At 45.4% G+C, this 14,673-nt stretch overlaps 1 protein-coding gene across 1 annotated transcript in view; it reads left to right on the top strand.

Annotated features, from left to right (window-relative positions):
• The window catches only part of DNAH1 (dynein axonemal heavy chain 1), a 75,875-nt gene that overhangs the window by 27,451 nt on the left and 33,751 nt on the right, over nt 1-14,673 (top strand). Inside the window, exons 24-40 of the mRNA XM_019470881.1 lie at nt 885-1,064; nt 1,761-1,901; nt 2,563-2,726; nt 3,226-3,339; nt 3,950-4,138; nt 5,186-5,291; nt 6,367-6,480; nt 6,778-6,927; nt 7,414-7,500; nt 7,609-7,795; nt 8,005-8,096; nt 8,575-8,729; nt 10,409-10,586; nt 10,841-11,035; nt 11,720-11,839; nt 12,466-12,624; nt 12,917-13,021. Of these exons, the coding sequence (XP_019326426.1) occupies nt 885-1,064; nt 1,761-1,901; nt 2,563-2,726; nt 3,226-3,339; nt 3,950-4,138; nt 5,186-5,291; nt 6,367-6,480; nt 6,778-6,927; nt 7,414-7,500; nt 7,609-7,795; nt 8,005-8,096; nt 8,575-8,729; nt 10,409-10,586; nt 10,841-11,035; nt 11,720-11,839; nt 12,466-12,624; nt 12,917-13,021 (2,436 nt within the window). The remainder of the gene's footprint in view (nt 1-884; nt 1,065-1,760; nt 1,902-2,562; nt 2,727-3,225; nt 3,340-3,949; nt 4,139-5,185; nt 5,292-6,366; nt 6,481-6,777; nt 6,928-7,413; nt 7,501-7,608; nt 7,796-8,004; nt 8,097-8,574; nt 8,730-10,408; nt 10,587-10,840; nt 11,036-11,719; nt 11,840-12,465; nt 12,625-12,916; nt 13,022-14,673) is intronic.

The following is a 14,673-nucleotide window of genomic DNA, read 5'->3' as shown; positions in this document are numbered from 1 at the left end:
CCAGATGTCTGCCTATGAACTGGGCACCCTCAATTGCCTTTTAGACAATGAGGGGAAAATAGGCATCTGCAAAGGGCAACTTACAGAAATTCACTTAGATACCCATCTTAGGAGGAGAGGACACTCCCTCTGGAGATGTCTGTCCATCCCACCAAGGAGGCCAAGAGAAATAGCTCAGACTTAGCTGTCTACTCGCAGGCATCTTGTTAGGATGGAATCCCACTCAGGAGGGACAAGGAGTGAACAAGCCTGAACTGAATTAAGTTTCTGCCTTCATCCCTACTTAGGAGCTGGGGTTAGCCTGGCTATTTTTCCTCTTTATTTTTCCTAATAGACTTCAGACTCCATGGCTAGTCACACCTCGTACCACCACAATACTCAGACACTAAAACCAATCTCTTAGTCATTAGCTTGGGAAAATAGAAAGGAAATTGAACTGGAAACCTGGTGCAAAGCCATTGGAATAAATAAGGGGGCTTTCAGTGATATGCTGGGGCACTGGAGAAGCTGTTAAAATTTTACTCTTAAAACTGGGCACTGTGACCTCAAGGGAAATTATTTGAATCTACAGAATTGAACAGGAATTGAAGGTTTGAATCCTAGACAGGCAATGAGAAACGTTCATCCTACCTATAACTTGATTTGCTTCACTCAAGTTAAACCAGTGATGTGAATCTTTTGTTTTCATACAGCCATCCTCCATTTTTTGGGGAGGTCATTTTGCACATCTGTCACACACTTTATTATCACTATTGACAACCAAGTTTGGCACCAGATTTGTAATGAGCATAGACCACTGCAGCCTGGCTGTCCCCCAGTGGCAGGAAGGCAGGAATAGAAAGGAAATCCCCCATTCACATCTCCTGTTGTGCTTCCTCCATTAGCTTCTGTTCCAGGAGGACCTACAGATCACACACATGTACTCTGCTGAAGGAGAAGAGGTGAAGCTGTTTGTTCCCATCTATCCCACTGACAATGTGGAGGACTGGCTGCTGGAAGTTGAGAAATCCATGAAGGCCAGTGTACGGGACAACATAGAAAGATCAATTGATGTTTATCCAGAGGTAAGGGTTTTATCACAGACTGGCAGGTCTGATGTCTTGGTTCCAGGCTTTCCATAGAGGTCACCAGTGATGGGACTGATAAATTTGTGGTATTCTGCTAGTTTTAAAATACAACTTTTAATCCAGCTGTGTGTGGATCAAGTGCAGAATGCGCACCTGAGCAAGCAGCTAATGGTCCAGAAGAATGCAAACCCTGCATACTCACTTAACAGCCACAGAACATTTCCCAATATCATAGAACAACCCTGTATGAATCTATTTCTATCCCACTTTCCAGGCAACTACCTCTTTATAAGGATCTATCCTCTTTTGTCGTCTTCAGCTCTCATGTCTCACACAGTATGCTAGGGGCTGGTAAAGGCAACCAAGGCACTGTGAACTGTTGGTTTCAGTCAATGCATCAGGGGATGCATCTTGGCTCTGGTTTCTGTGTAAAAGCTATGCTGGTAGAAAATGTAAATTTTGATTTGCTTGGGTCTCGGGAGGGAGAAAGGCTGAAAAAAGAAAAGGCCTCAGATATTTCTGTTACTGTTTTCTACTCAGTCTGCAAATTTGCAAGGAGGAGAGTTAGAACAAGCTAGAGGAGGGGAAACATTCTTTTGGGTCTCACAGATTCATCTCAGAGCAGGGAGATGTAGAAATAAAAAAAAAAAATCATTGTCTTACCACCTTCCCCCCCCCCCTTCTTTTTTTAAGACTCCACGTACTACATGGGTCTTGCAATGGCCTGGACAAGTGGTCATTGCTGGCTGCCAGATTTTCTGGACAAAGGAAGTGTCTGAAGCTCTGGAAGCTGGAGATTTGTCCAGCAGGCTTTTCCCACAGCTGAGTACTCAGGTACGAAAACAAATGTAAGGGTGAGATTTTGCCAGATGGAGACTTTTCAATCATCAGGCCTTACATAACTTATAAGTACAGCCAGGACAGTACTGTAGGAGAAACAGAGACGCAGTCCTGCATAGCACAGCTCAAAAACAGGTAAAAAAGCAGATTCTTATCCTCTTAATCATTAGGATATTTGTCATCATAAACCTCAAATAATGTACAGGACTGATAATATGATCATTACCTGAAGACAGAAAGAAGGTGAAAGAACTTCTCCAGGGTCACCCAAGAAGTCAAAGGTGGGGGAGGACTGAAGTGATGGACAGTAGAAATCAAAGTGAAACTGCATCCTTCGTATCTGTTCCATGCATCTAATCACACCTAATACCTGGGAGATATGGTGTCCTCAGCTCTGGCCCTCATGGTGGCTCTAACTCTTTCTTTTCACCTGAACATGGTAATGGTGTAGGCAAAAGTCAGCTCTGAGCCAGCCCTGAGCACTATTTGCTTTCTGAGCAGTCATTTGTATCTCTGACAAGAGAAGAGGCAGATGTTGCCTGGACACAGCCTGTGATCTGGACTTAGGATGCCATAAGTTTGACTGCATTGTGTTAGTACAGCCTGGGTTTTTGGGATATGGATTGCTTCAGAGTACTTTCTTTTCCTTACCCAGCTGGGCAATTTGGTTGCCCTGGTCCGTGGAAAATTGTCTAAAATGCAGCGAGCAGTGTTGTCAGCTCTTATTGTGATTGAGGTCCATGCCAAGGATGTTGCAGCAAAGCTGATTGAGGAGAATGTGACAAGCATGAATGATTTCGAGTGGATCTCCCAGCTCAGGTAGAGACCACAGCTGTTGAACTTCACCCGGCCTCCCTGGCCAATCTTCATTCTCCTTACCCATCAGCCATGTCCATGACAAATGGAAATAAGAGTTTGCATAGTCTGTAAGCAGTATTCCTTAGTCGCCTCTAACATCCCTACGAGGAGTGGGATTGAAGTCTGCTAAGGATGCCAGTTCTAAGGCATCTGAGACAGACCTAGTTTTGATGGTATCCTATTTGGCAATATAGACTAAGCCATACCACGGTGTTTCACAGCCTCACTGTGAAAGGGCATGCTCCTGCCCAACAAGGAGTGCGACGCTTGATATAACACCTAATTCCAGGTCCTGTGAGAACTCCCGTCCACCCTGTTGTGTTACCTTATCCTTTCTTCTCTTGAGAGAGAAATCCCATGACATGTACGTCTCCAAACCTGCAGGCTGCAGTCTTATGAGCTGCTGTATTGTCTGCCAGCCAGTGTTTATCTTTCTGATGTCATGTTCACTCATCATTAGATACTACTGGATGAGGGGGGACCTGTACATCAGAGCTGTCAACGCTGAATTTGTCTATGGCTATGAATATCTGGGGAACAGTGGCCGTCTGGTTATCACGCCCCTCACTGACAGGTAAGGAAATTGTTTTCTGGGTAATAAGTGTATTTTATTTTTTTTCTGGATGAACAAGCCTCATTGGGGATTAAACGAAGGATCTGACCACGATGGTCTTACTGCTTAATGTATGTAAATAGAAACCATTTGTAGAGTAAAGAACTACCTGAGACGAGGGCATAGGAACACCCTGGCATTGGTTCTACTGTATTCCTAGTGATCAGTGCTCAGACTGATTGCTTTCACTCTCCTAATTCTTAATGTAGTGTTCTGACTCATATAAAATGCCCACCTGATAGCTAAGGAGCTCTTCTACAAACCAGTAGAGAGGGGCATCTAATACTCTGGAATATACAGCAGCAATAAAAGTTTTACCCTTTTGTAACTGTCCTTTTTCTGGAGAGTGAATTTGTAGCCAGTGGCAGAAGGATTTATCCATGCAGGGCCCCATGAATACTAATAAAGGCCACATAGCTAACTCCCTTGCAGAGTGCTGCATATCTAAGCAGTTCTGTAGAATAATAAAGGATGGATTCCTACCTGTCTCCAGCTGGATAGATCGTATGTCTCCCTTACTGAAATCAGTAGTAGAAATGCTTTTCATCATCTGGTCTCTCCTTGGTTGTAGGTGTTATCTGACGCTTACAGGAGCTCTGCACCTGAAATTTGGAGGAGCACCTGCAGGACCAGCAGGAACAGGCAAAACAGAAACAACAAAAGACCTGGGGAAAGTACTAGCAATCCAAACTGTAGTGTTCAACTGCTCCGACCAGCTTGACTTTATGGCAATGGGAAAGTTTTTCAAGGGACTAGCCAGGTACAATGAAAAGCTGCATGTCATTAGCAAAGAGTGGGTAGGATGCTGGCTGTTGGGAATTGGTGGGTATTTTTCATAGCAGCCCAGAAGAACAAGCAAAGCCTTAGTAAGGGGGTTACTGTGTTCCAGAATGAGCAAAATTACAAAATTCCTGTCAGAAGGGAGGGACAGTTAAGCCAATTAAAAAAAAAAAAAGGATAAAAAGAGAACCTGTTCATTTAAGGCAAAATTAAAATGCTTTGCACCAATCCACTGTTAGACACCTGTGCAAGTGTTTCCAGCTCTGGCCTTTGTTTTAATATCATACACGTTGGACTGAGATTCAGTCCACAAGATGCTTAATCTTAAGAAGGAGAGAATTTGCTGAGTGTATCCAAAATTGAGCAGCCAAGAGAGACTGCTCTAAGCCCTGAGGGATCCTCTCAAAGAAGCTTCTCTCTTCTCTACATTTCAAACAGAGCTGGTCCAATTAGTCTGTTGCACACTGGTGAATCTGAATTAGTTACTCCAACAAAAGCTGATACTCTTTTCTCAGATGTTTTCTTTGTAAGTAATTTAACTTCCTTCTTAAATCATGCCTTGTGGGAAGATCACCTTCCTCATATACATGCTTCCAGCTTTATACATAGTCTTCCAAGCTCTGAAAAATGGACTCAAGAGACGTCTAAATTGTATCTGCTACTCTTATAGCTCAGGTACAAAACAGGAATTCAATGTGACACCTCTTTCAAGCCCAAATCTGTAACATGCAGAATTTGTCCCAGGCTGTAGGATCAGACATTGCTATGGTCTTGGCAGGGACCATGCACCTTCTCACTCATCACATGGCCTGAGATGCATAGTCGGGGTGAGGGGCTACAGCCCCTTCCACTGTACCAGTACACTGTGGCTGTGTCACTACCTGCTGTGGGACGTTAAGGGCCTTTTAGGTTCACTTCTTGTCTCTGTGCTGCCTCCCCAGTATGTGGATTTATAATTTCTAGATCTAGTTGAACTTTTGACTGCAAGTTTGCTCCTGACTCCTCTCATCTTTCCTTCCTTGCCCAGCTCTGGCGCGTGGGCTTGCTTTGATGAGTTCAACCGCATTGATATCGAGGTGCTGTCTGTGGTGGCCCAGCAGATCACAACTATTCAGAAAGCACAGCAGCAGAGGGTACGTAATGAACATGTGGATGCAAAGGCAGACAAAAAAATCTCCACTTGAGCTAGTCTAGGCAAGTCCTTGTCTTTGCATGCATCTTCATAGAGGACCAGCTTCACTGCTCAGGGGCAACTCAGACAGACATACTTGAGCTTGAAGAGGCATGAGTAATGCCCTAGCTGTGGCGCATCATATCAGGCCATTACATAGTCAGCATCCTGGGTGGGTTTTGTAATTTCACCCTAGTCTGTGCTGCCACAGTTGCCCACACGCTCACAGGCTGAAGTATGTCTCAGCTTGAGCTGCAGCGCCAGCAGACTTTGGTGTGGGAGACACTCCGATACAGATCCACTGAGCTGATACAAATTGGAGCTGTGATAAAGGCAGCCAGTGTTCTGCCATGAGTTGCTCAGCACCACATTTGTCTAAATGTGTTATCCAAGCTTTAGTGGATTCACAAAAAGCAATATGTGCAGAAAAATGCATACTCATGCACACACAGAGTTGCAATGTAAAATGAATTGTTGGCTTTACGTGGAGGCTCAGCTGTCAGCCAGTCTAGCAGCCCGCCTCTGCTTTGTTCTCTGGAGACTCAGAGGGGTTAAGACCTGAATCTCCTTGACTTTGGCTTGGAATTAGAAACTTGCTCTCCGTGAATTCTTCTGCATTACTTTATCCCCCATCTGAAATTACTACCTACACAGCTTTACAAAGGATTTAGGTTTCTCTTTGCCCTCTCTGCCACGAATTAATTCAGGTCCAAACTCTACTGCAGAATAAATGGAAAGATGTTTGTTTACAGCTGGAGGGATAGAAGTCTGTTCAAGAGCAAAAAAAAAAAATTGTATCCTATCAGTAAATCTTCCATGAGCCCAGTTTCTTAAACAGGGAAAAATATTGCTGGTAATACTGGATTCCTGCGGTGGGACCAGATTGAGTCACTACAGTTGTGGGCAGCTGTGTGTGTCCGTGCTTGATAATTTAACTACTGAAAGCCATTGTTTTCCTCTTGGAAGATTTTGCTATGTTATTTAATTTCGAGGTCAGGTTTTGTTCTTTGAGGATGATCATATTTTTAATTTTCTAGGTGGATCGCTTCATGTTTGAAGGCACGGAGATCCCACTGGTCCCATCCTGTGCAGTCTTCATCACAATGAACCCAGGGTATGCTGGGCGTACTGAACTGCCCGATAACCTGAAGGTAAGGAGGGCAGACTACATAGACAGAAAGAAGAGCGGCCACCAATGTGTTCATGACAAGGATTAGGATGTGATGCTTTTGGAAAGTTTCTGGGATTATTTTGAGATTTGAATCACATCTGTAAGCAAATGGCCCTCCTCAGATTGCAGTCTGCAGGGATGCTACCATGACAAGGTGCCAGGCACACTCACTCTGTGTCCTCTAAACAGTCTGGGATAGATAGTCAGCCTTTTCAGTTTGCTGGAAAAAGCAAGAAACAACAGTGATTTGATCTTGTGTTGGAACTGTATGTTTCAGGCTCTCTTTCGTCCTGTGGCTATGATGGTCCCAGATTACTCCATGATTGCTGAGATCTCACTCTACTCCTTTGGGTTTAATGAAGCCAAAGTCCTTGCAAAGAAGATCACCACAACATTCAAACTATTGTCAGAGCAGCTCAGCACCCAGGTAGATGCCTTAATGTCCATGAATGTTTTTTAAATATGAGGCTTTCTCAGCCTAGGCACAAGGTACCTGGATGGTTCTATTGTTGCCTTGTGATAGCAAATCACAAAAAGGTCACAATACCCATTCCTCATCTACCTCCCTCCTTTCTAACTCTCATTTCTCCTCCTGTGGCTGGACTTGCATTCACCTTCAGTCCTAGTTAGGAATACAATGGCAGGACAGTTGAGCCAAGCAGCCCTGCCTACTTCATCTAGGATTTTTCATCATCCAGTTATTCTCGTCTTCCTCACCCGTAGTCTGTACAGCTGAGGACTAGTTAGTTGTTTGAAGGATCCTGAGAGCAGACTTGGATGAAGGAGCAGTCGTTCTGAAGGCGTAACTCTCGTTTTTCTTTTCTTACTTGCTAATTGAGTACATGCATAGGTTCTCTCTTTTTAGGTGATGCTCCTGTATCTGATGACATTGTTTCCTCTCTGTCTTTTCCAGGACCACTATGACTTTGGGATGAGAGCTGTGAAGACTGTCATCTCAACAGCTGGCAATCTCAAAAGAGAGAATCCTACTATGAATGAGGTAAATGTGCTTACACTTCACGCTGTCATAGACTTACGTGGCCTTTTCTGCAGCCACATAAGGATGCAGGCAGGATCTTTGAAGTTCTGAGTTCTTAAATCTTTGCAGGAGCTGATCTGCCTGCGGGCTATCAGGGATGCCAACGTACCCAAATTCCTGCAGGATGACCTCAAGCTCTTCAATGGCATTGTCTCAGATTTATTTCCCAAGATCAGAGAAAAGTCTGTCGATTATGGCATCCTGGAAGAAGCCATTCGCAAATCCTGTATCAAAGAGAATCTGAAGGATGTTGACGGTGAGGGGAATGTTGACGGGATGATGAAGGGATGTTGACGGCTCTCCAGCAATTCGCAAATCCTGTATCAAAGAGAATCTGAAGGATGTTGATGGTGAGGGGAAGGGCTCTCCACCAGCTCCCTCTGGGCCTGGGCTTTTAGTCCAGTGCTCTGCCCTAGGAAAGAGACAGCTGGTCCCAGACCCACTCCGCATCATCTTCCTCTACAGGTTTTGTGACTAAGTGCATCCAGCTCTATGAAACCACTGTGGTTCGTCATGGCCTTATGCTAGTGGGGCCAACAGGCTCTGGGAAGACAAAGGTATGGTTGAGACACTGTGTTGGCCCCAGCAAACCATCGCCTACCTAGTGATGCAGAGGGTTAAGCTTCACAGAATACTCGCGCTCCAGCATTTCCAGCTTCTCTCAGATAGAAGTCAGGGGACCAAGATGTTGCCTTCTGGTATTGATTTATAGTCATGGGAAAGTATATTAGTAGCTCGCTCTTTCAAGTTGGGAGATTAGGCTGAAGACTATTAGCTCTGCTGCAAATTTCTAAGGCTGAGACATACTTTGACATCTCGAGATGCTTCAGGCCTCTTGCACGGGAGATCTAGCTTCCTCCCCCTGCATCTGGAATGCTTTATTTCTGTGGATACAGCCAGGCATCTCCTTACTATGATATTATCCTTCACTATGTCTCCTTTCTCACTGCCTTTTGAATGCAGTTGCTGTGAGAGCAAGTGGCTTTGTCATTATGGAGCCATGGCAGTTAACTCTCTTGCTCTCCTGCTTTGCAGAGTTATGAAGTCCTGGCAGCTGCAATGACATCACTGAAAGGTCAGCCTGCAGCCAGTGGTGGGAATTACGAAGCAGTCAGCTACTTTGTACTGAATCCCAAATCCATCACAATGGGCCAGCTTTATGGAGAGTTCAACTTGCTAACACATGAGTGGTAAAGTACAAAACCTGCTTTCCTTCCTTCCAGATGGGAAGCGTTTTTCTTCTGTTCTTGAGCGTCTTCTCTTTAAGGCTGAGAACTATTTAGGGTAGTGGCATAAAACCAGAAGCGATCAAGTCCTTATCCTCACCAAGCTACAATAGCCAGTCACGGCAATTTAAGCTGACATCTCTTATTGTGTGCTTGGCCTGGCTGCCAGCACATGCCCAGACAGTTACTGCAGCTCAGCTGGCAGCATTAACTGCGTAACAAGGAATAATTCAATTGCTTTGGAGCACATGCCCCTGTTCTAAGATACAGCAGCTTAAAAACACTCGCTTTGCTTCTGAAGAAAAGTGACCTCTGTGCTGTGCACTTGAATTGTTCTCTGTAAATACACTGGTGGCCTTGAATGATGAGGGATGACTTTCAGGCATAAAGGGGCATTTCATTCCCGTTACCAGGGCTCCTGCTTGCTTACATGGTTTGGAAGCGAGAACTAATAGCCCTTTTGCCTTCTTGACAGCCGGGTCCTACTGCTTATGTTGCCATATGTGACCTGAGGTTGACTTTGCAGCTCACTTTATCCAGAAGCTAAGGTGTGAGAAGCAGTGTGAATCTCCCTTTGGCCCTGTCAACCACCACTTGCTTAGGGGCAAAGCTAAAGACTGTGTTCTGTAAAACCAGGGAAACTAAATAAATATGAAACTAACTGCCTCTAGGAAAAGTGCAAGCAAGTAAACATTACTGATGCTGAGACCCAGAGCTTCCCAACCTGGGCTCTGGTGCATCTTTACTGAAGGACATTTTATAGGATAGTCCAGTTAGGCTCGACAGTTTATTTATGATGTGACTCTACCCAAGGGCAGCACACAGGCATGTCAACATGACAAAAAGAAAAATACAGCAGCCATGTAAAATGTATTTACAGACAAATCCATCTATTTTAATCAGCTGAGCTTTAGAGCAGACTGTTTTCCCTTGATCTCGGTAACAACACCGTGGAATTCACTAGCACTATAAAAATAACAAATAATTATTTAATAATGAGAGTAGAGTCCAGGGCCTGAACGGAAACTGCACTTCAGGTTTCCATGTACAAATTAAGTTCTTGCTGTCAACAGCCAGCATTCCTTGTATGTCTGCTCTCCTGTTCACCAGCTCCAGCACCACAGGCATCTGAGGATGGGAAACTTCAGTTATAAAGAGGGTAGAGTTGTGCTCTTTAGCCTGGATTCATCCTTCTAACCTATAGTTACCCCACTGAAGCATCTGAGTTAGCAGAATAGCTGTCCTGAGTCTCCCTTTACACTTGGCGGAGAAAAAGAGGCATCTCCAGAGAGCAGATAACCTGCCTATGACCTGAACTGGATGCTAGCAAGGCTTCTTTGCTTTTCACTGAGGATAGAGATGTTAAAGGGAAGCTTGGCATTTTATAGTTAGATGACATGAAGTCCAGATCCTAATGCTCAAAGAAATTGTTTCATGGTGCCACTCAGGCTGAGATGTATGTCTCAGTAAAAGAAAGAATGAGATGGACCTTCATGCAGCTCATCAGCAGGTGAGGCACAGGTATCCTTGGGCACGTGAACGAGGGTAAGATTCTGGCTCTGTTGGTTTATATTGTGGAAGCTTTGCCATTGATTTCAGCAAAACCAGACTGGGCCAAGCCCTGCCTTTCTCCTACCTTTCAGGACAGATGGGATCCTTTCCTCACTCATCCGGTGGGGAGCTGCGGCCACTGACACTGGCAAGAAGTGGTATGTGTTTGATGGGCCAGTTGATGCTTTGTGGATTGAGAACATGAACACGGTGCTAGATGACAATAAGAAGCTGTGTCTCAGCTCAGGGGAAATCATCAAGCTGACAGAGGTAACTCATCCCTCCTGCTTTTGCTGCCTGTTGTCTTTCCTCCCTCTTGGAACAGACTTGCCTTTTACCTCCCACTTGATATCTGTGATGGACTTGTATGGAAATTGGTGTCTCAGTAGCAGCCCTGTGCTGGCCAGACCTCTGCTGTGCTGCACAAATGCAACAAAACGGGGCTTATGCAACAAAAGGAAAGATTTCAGCTTCACCAAATTATGCTGAAAGATCCTTGCTTTCTCTCCTTTTGCAATTTCCAGAGCATGACCATGATGTTTGAAGTCCAAGATCTGGCTGTTGCTTCCCCTGCCACAGTCTCCCGCTGTGGCATGGTTTACCTGGAACCCAGCATCTTGGGGCTGGAGCCCTTCATCGAGTGCTGGCTGAAAAAAATCCCAGGGATCATGCAGCCCTTCTCACAGCAGCTAGCATCTCTCTTCAGAAGATTCCTCAAGGTGAGCTACCGTGCTGTTCCAGCCCTTCCATGGCTTGGAGCTTGTCAGCTCAGATATCAACTAGCCCAGACTTGCCAAGGCCTGGATTTAAATGCCATTATGGGAACACTTCAGACTACCAGTATACAAACTGCTCTCTGAATTTCCTGGGTTTAATAGAAGTTATTCACTGATCCCTACAGATGCTACTTAGTGTTATTGGTCATTATAGTTTGGTTTATTTAATTTTAAAATTATCTTCTGGACAAAATCATCCCTGGTGCAGCTCCATTGCTTACAGTGGAGCTACTCCAGGGAGAAAGTTGTAAGAACAAGTCTTGTCATTTCTACTCTGCTCTTAAGCCACTATTTTAATGAATAACCCAGAGCTGCAAAGGAAAGCTCTGAAGGGAGCAAACCGTTTCAGAGCAGTGATGGCACAAGATGCATGTCACTGTGGCCAGAACCAAAAGGCAGGCCCAGAGGTTTCTTGTGGTTAAGACTAAACCAAAGGGTTTGACTTGCTTCTCTCCTGTCAAAATGGTGGTACTCGGGACGCAGTGGGAGATGGCAGCTTTCTCAGTCATACCCTCCCTGCTAAACATAGCCTGCAGGGAGGCGAGGAGAAACCAGAACGCTAGAAGGTAAAAGCAAAGTCAAATGTGTTGGGTAGTGACACTGAGCTGTTCCTGCCTCTCCTTACAGGAGGCCATCGGCTTTGTCCGGAGGTTTGTGAAGGAGATAATTGCCTCAACGGACAGTAACCTCACAAGGAGCTTCCTCATGCTCTTGGAATGTTTGTTTCAACCTTTCATTCCCATCGAGGTAGGATTTTGCTACCTCTATCACAATCACTTGTATGTGCCTGTAACTCTTAATGGCACTAAGTCATACAGAGGGTTAGTCACCAGAGAACAAGGTGTTGGTGCAGAAAGGTCATGCTGTAGCTCATCTACGTGGCAGAAGGTAATACAACATCCTGCAAAGCACAGGTAAACCTGGAAGGATTATGCTTTGCCCACTGAAAGAGCAAAAGATAAGCTCCACGCCTACCAGGCTGGAGGGAAGAGGTTCACTTTTATTTATAGCAGAGGGAATTGGAGAATGAGTGAAAGCAGAGGTCAGAGCTAAGCAGCAATGCACTTCAGATTGCAGGTCCTTTGAGAATTAGTATTGAATAAGGCTGGACAACTTTCAAATTAAAAACCAAAGACTAAATTCTTCTCCCAGCTCCTGTTGAGTGACATTAGTTCAGCGAGGGGAGTCTCTCAAGTACACCAATGAAACAGCAAGTTTTAATCCACAGAATACATTAACAAGGCCTGTGAAAAACTGGCTAGAAGAAGCTATATAGAAGCTGAATAGAATTACAAGCACATTAAGAAGAGTCTGTTTTTTGTGTACCTTAACCATGCCTGAGAATTTTACTTCTGCTCTTCTCTGGTTCTCAGGGAATTAGGATGATTCCCCAGGAGAAGGCAGCTCGTATCGGAGAGCTGATTGAACCCTGGTTTATATTTGCCTTGATCTGGAGTGTGGGTGCTACTGGAGATTCCCAAGGCCGCATGGCCTTCAGCTTGTGGCTGAGAGAGAAGATGGCAAAGGAAAAGGTGAGTAAAGGCAAAGCAGATCCTCTCTCATTATAGAGGAACTGGTAGTGAGGAATGGGGGTCAGAGCTTCTTGAATGCCTGGAGGCTTTGGGTGGGCTTCCTCTTGGGATCTGATATACCAGATCTGCTTCAAACTTCAAGGGACCCCTAGAGCTGGAAGATCTGGGAGAGACACCTGACCTCCCTGGCCTGGGGAGCATGCCATTACTAAAGTCTTTCTTGCAGTAGCGCAGATCCTCGTGTGAATTCAGCTGAGTGGCAGCCAGGTTCACCACAGCTTTATTCCCACAGATCCAGTTGCTTTTTCCAGAAGAAGGACTGGTTTATGACTATAAACTGTATGATGCTGGGCTTAGCAGTGCTGAAGATGATCTGGATGAGGAGGTCATTAGGGAGGTAAAACACTTCCAATTCCAAGCTGGGAAATCTGGGGGGATGGACCAGGAAGCAACACAGTCCTGCAGGATTTGGTAGGATCTTCTCATCAAGGGCAAATAAGAAAAGCCTATAGGAACCAAGTGAGAATGTTTAAAGTGAAATCAAGCTTTTCGTTAAAGAAAGAAGGCAGTTTCTTGTCCTCAGGGTTGTGAAGCAGATCGTTCAAATCTGAGCCAAGGGCTGATCAATTCAGACCTGAGTGCCTCTGCCAGTGCTCAGGAAAGTGAGAGGGCTCTACAAGTGTGGCTGCTGCAGGAGGACAGGGAGAAGCTCAGATGGAAAGGTCTGTCTGTGTTAGAAAGCAGTGCACAACAGCAGAAGAGCTGTGTGCAGCAGAGTCTGGAGGAGGAGCAAGGCAGATAAATATGCCATCTTTTTCACAGGAGACAGCAGAGCAGTAGGGCATGCAAGGTCCATCTGACTGACAGTCACCAGCCCCTGGGCTGAAAAAAAAAAAAAAAAAAAAAAGAGGAAAAACGCTTCCCCTTCTTACAGAGCAAAGTAAGGAGCCCTACATGAGCATCAGATGCTTAGCAGAAGCTGCTAGCATCATCTCTGTGGGAAGGCCACATGGGGTGGTTAGAAATGCACATTTTCTCAGTGTTCTCCAGCACATCCCTGACAAAACCTCTGTCTCACTTGTGTAGTAGCTTCTGGGAGGTTAGCCTGTGACTTGATTGTAGCACAAGTCGTCCATGTCTTGTACAAGTACAAAACCTCCATGTGCCTCTGAGTGCAACACAGATGATGGCGCCAAACATGAAGACAGGATCCCAGCTAAGCCCTCTTTGGCCCTCTGCCATGGGGGCACTTACAGGGTAGGTCAGCTTAGGACAGAATTCCCGTTCTTGCAAATATCACAAGTGCTCCATCGCCCTTTGTGCAGGGGCCCTGTGCCTAGCAGTCCCCAGCCCCTGGGCTGAAAAAAAAAAAAAAAAAAAAAAAGAGGAAAAACGCTTCCCCTTCTTACAGAGCAAAGTAAGGAGCCCTACATGAGCATCAGATGCTTAGCAGAAGCTGCTAGCATCATCTCTGTGGGAAGGCCACATGGGGTGGTTAGAAATGCACATTTTCTCAGTGTTCTCCAGCACATCCCTGACAAAACCTCTGTCTCACTTGTGTAGTAGCTTCTGGGAGGTTAGCCTGTGACTTGATTGTAGCACAAGTCGTCCATGTCTTGTACAAGTACAAAACCTCCATGTGCCTCTGAGTGCAACACAGATGATGGCGCCAAACATGAAGACAGGATCCCAGCTAAGCCCTCTTTGGCCCTCTGCCATGGGGGCACTTACAGGGTAGGTCAGCTTAGGACAGAATTCCCATTCTTGCAAATATCACAAGTGCTCCATCGCCCTTTGATCCCAGTTTTCAGAACGGAGGGCAAGTCTGTTGCTGCTGGGGCAATGATCTCTAACTCTTGGGCTACCTCCCTCCCGAAGGAAACGAGTCAGGCACTCGCAGCGTTGCCATACAGAAAGGTATAGGTGGCAAGACTAGACTGAGGGGCTGGAAACCTGAATTCCTCGTCAGAATCTGAGCTACTACAGAAGGAGCTGTGATGGGGAAAACACAGCAGAAATACTGTTTTCCTATTCCTGTAGGGGATAGAT

This window comes from Aptenodytes forsteri, unplaced genomic scaffold (assembly GCF_000699145.1).
Source record: "Aptenodytes forsteri isolate BGI_AS27 unplaced genomic scaffold, ASM69914v1 Scaffold368, whole genome shotgun sequence".
NCBI lineage: Eukaryota > Metazoa > Chordata > Aves > Sphenisciformes > Spheniscidae > Aptenodytes > Aptenodytes forsteri.
Note: the sequence above shows the minus strand (reverse complement) of the source record. Positions and strands in the feature narration are given on the sequence as shown.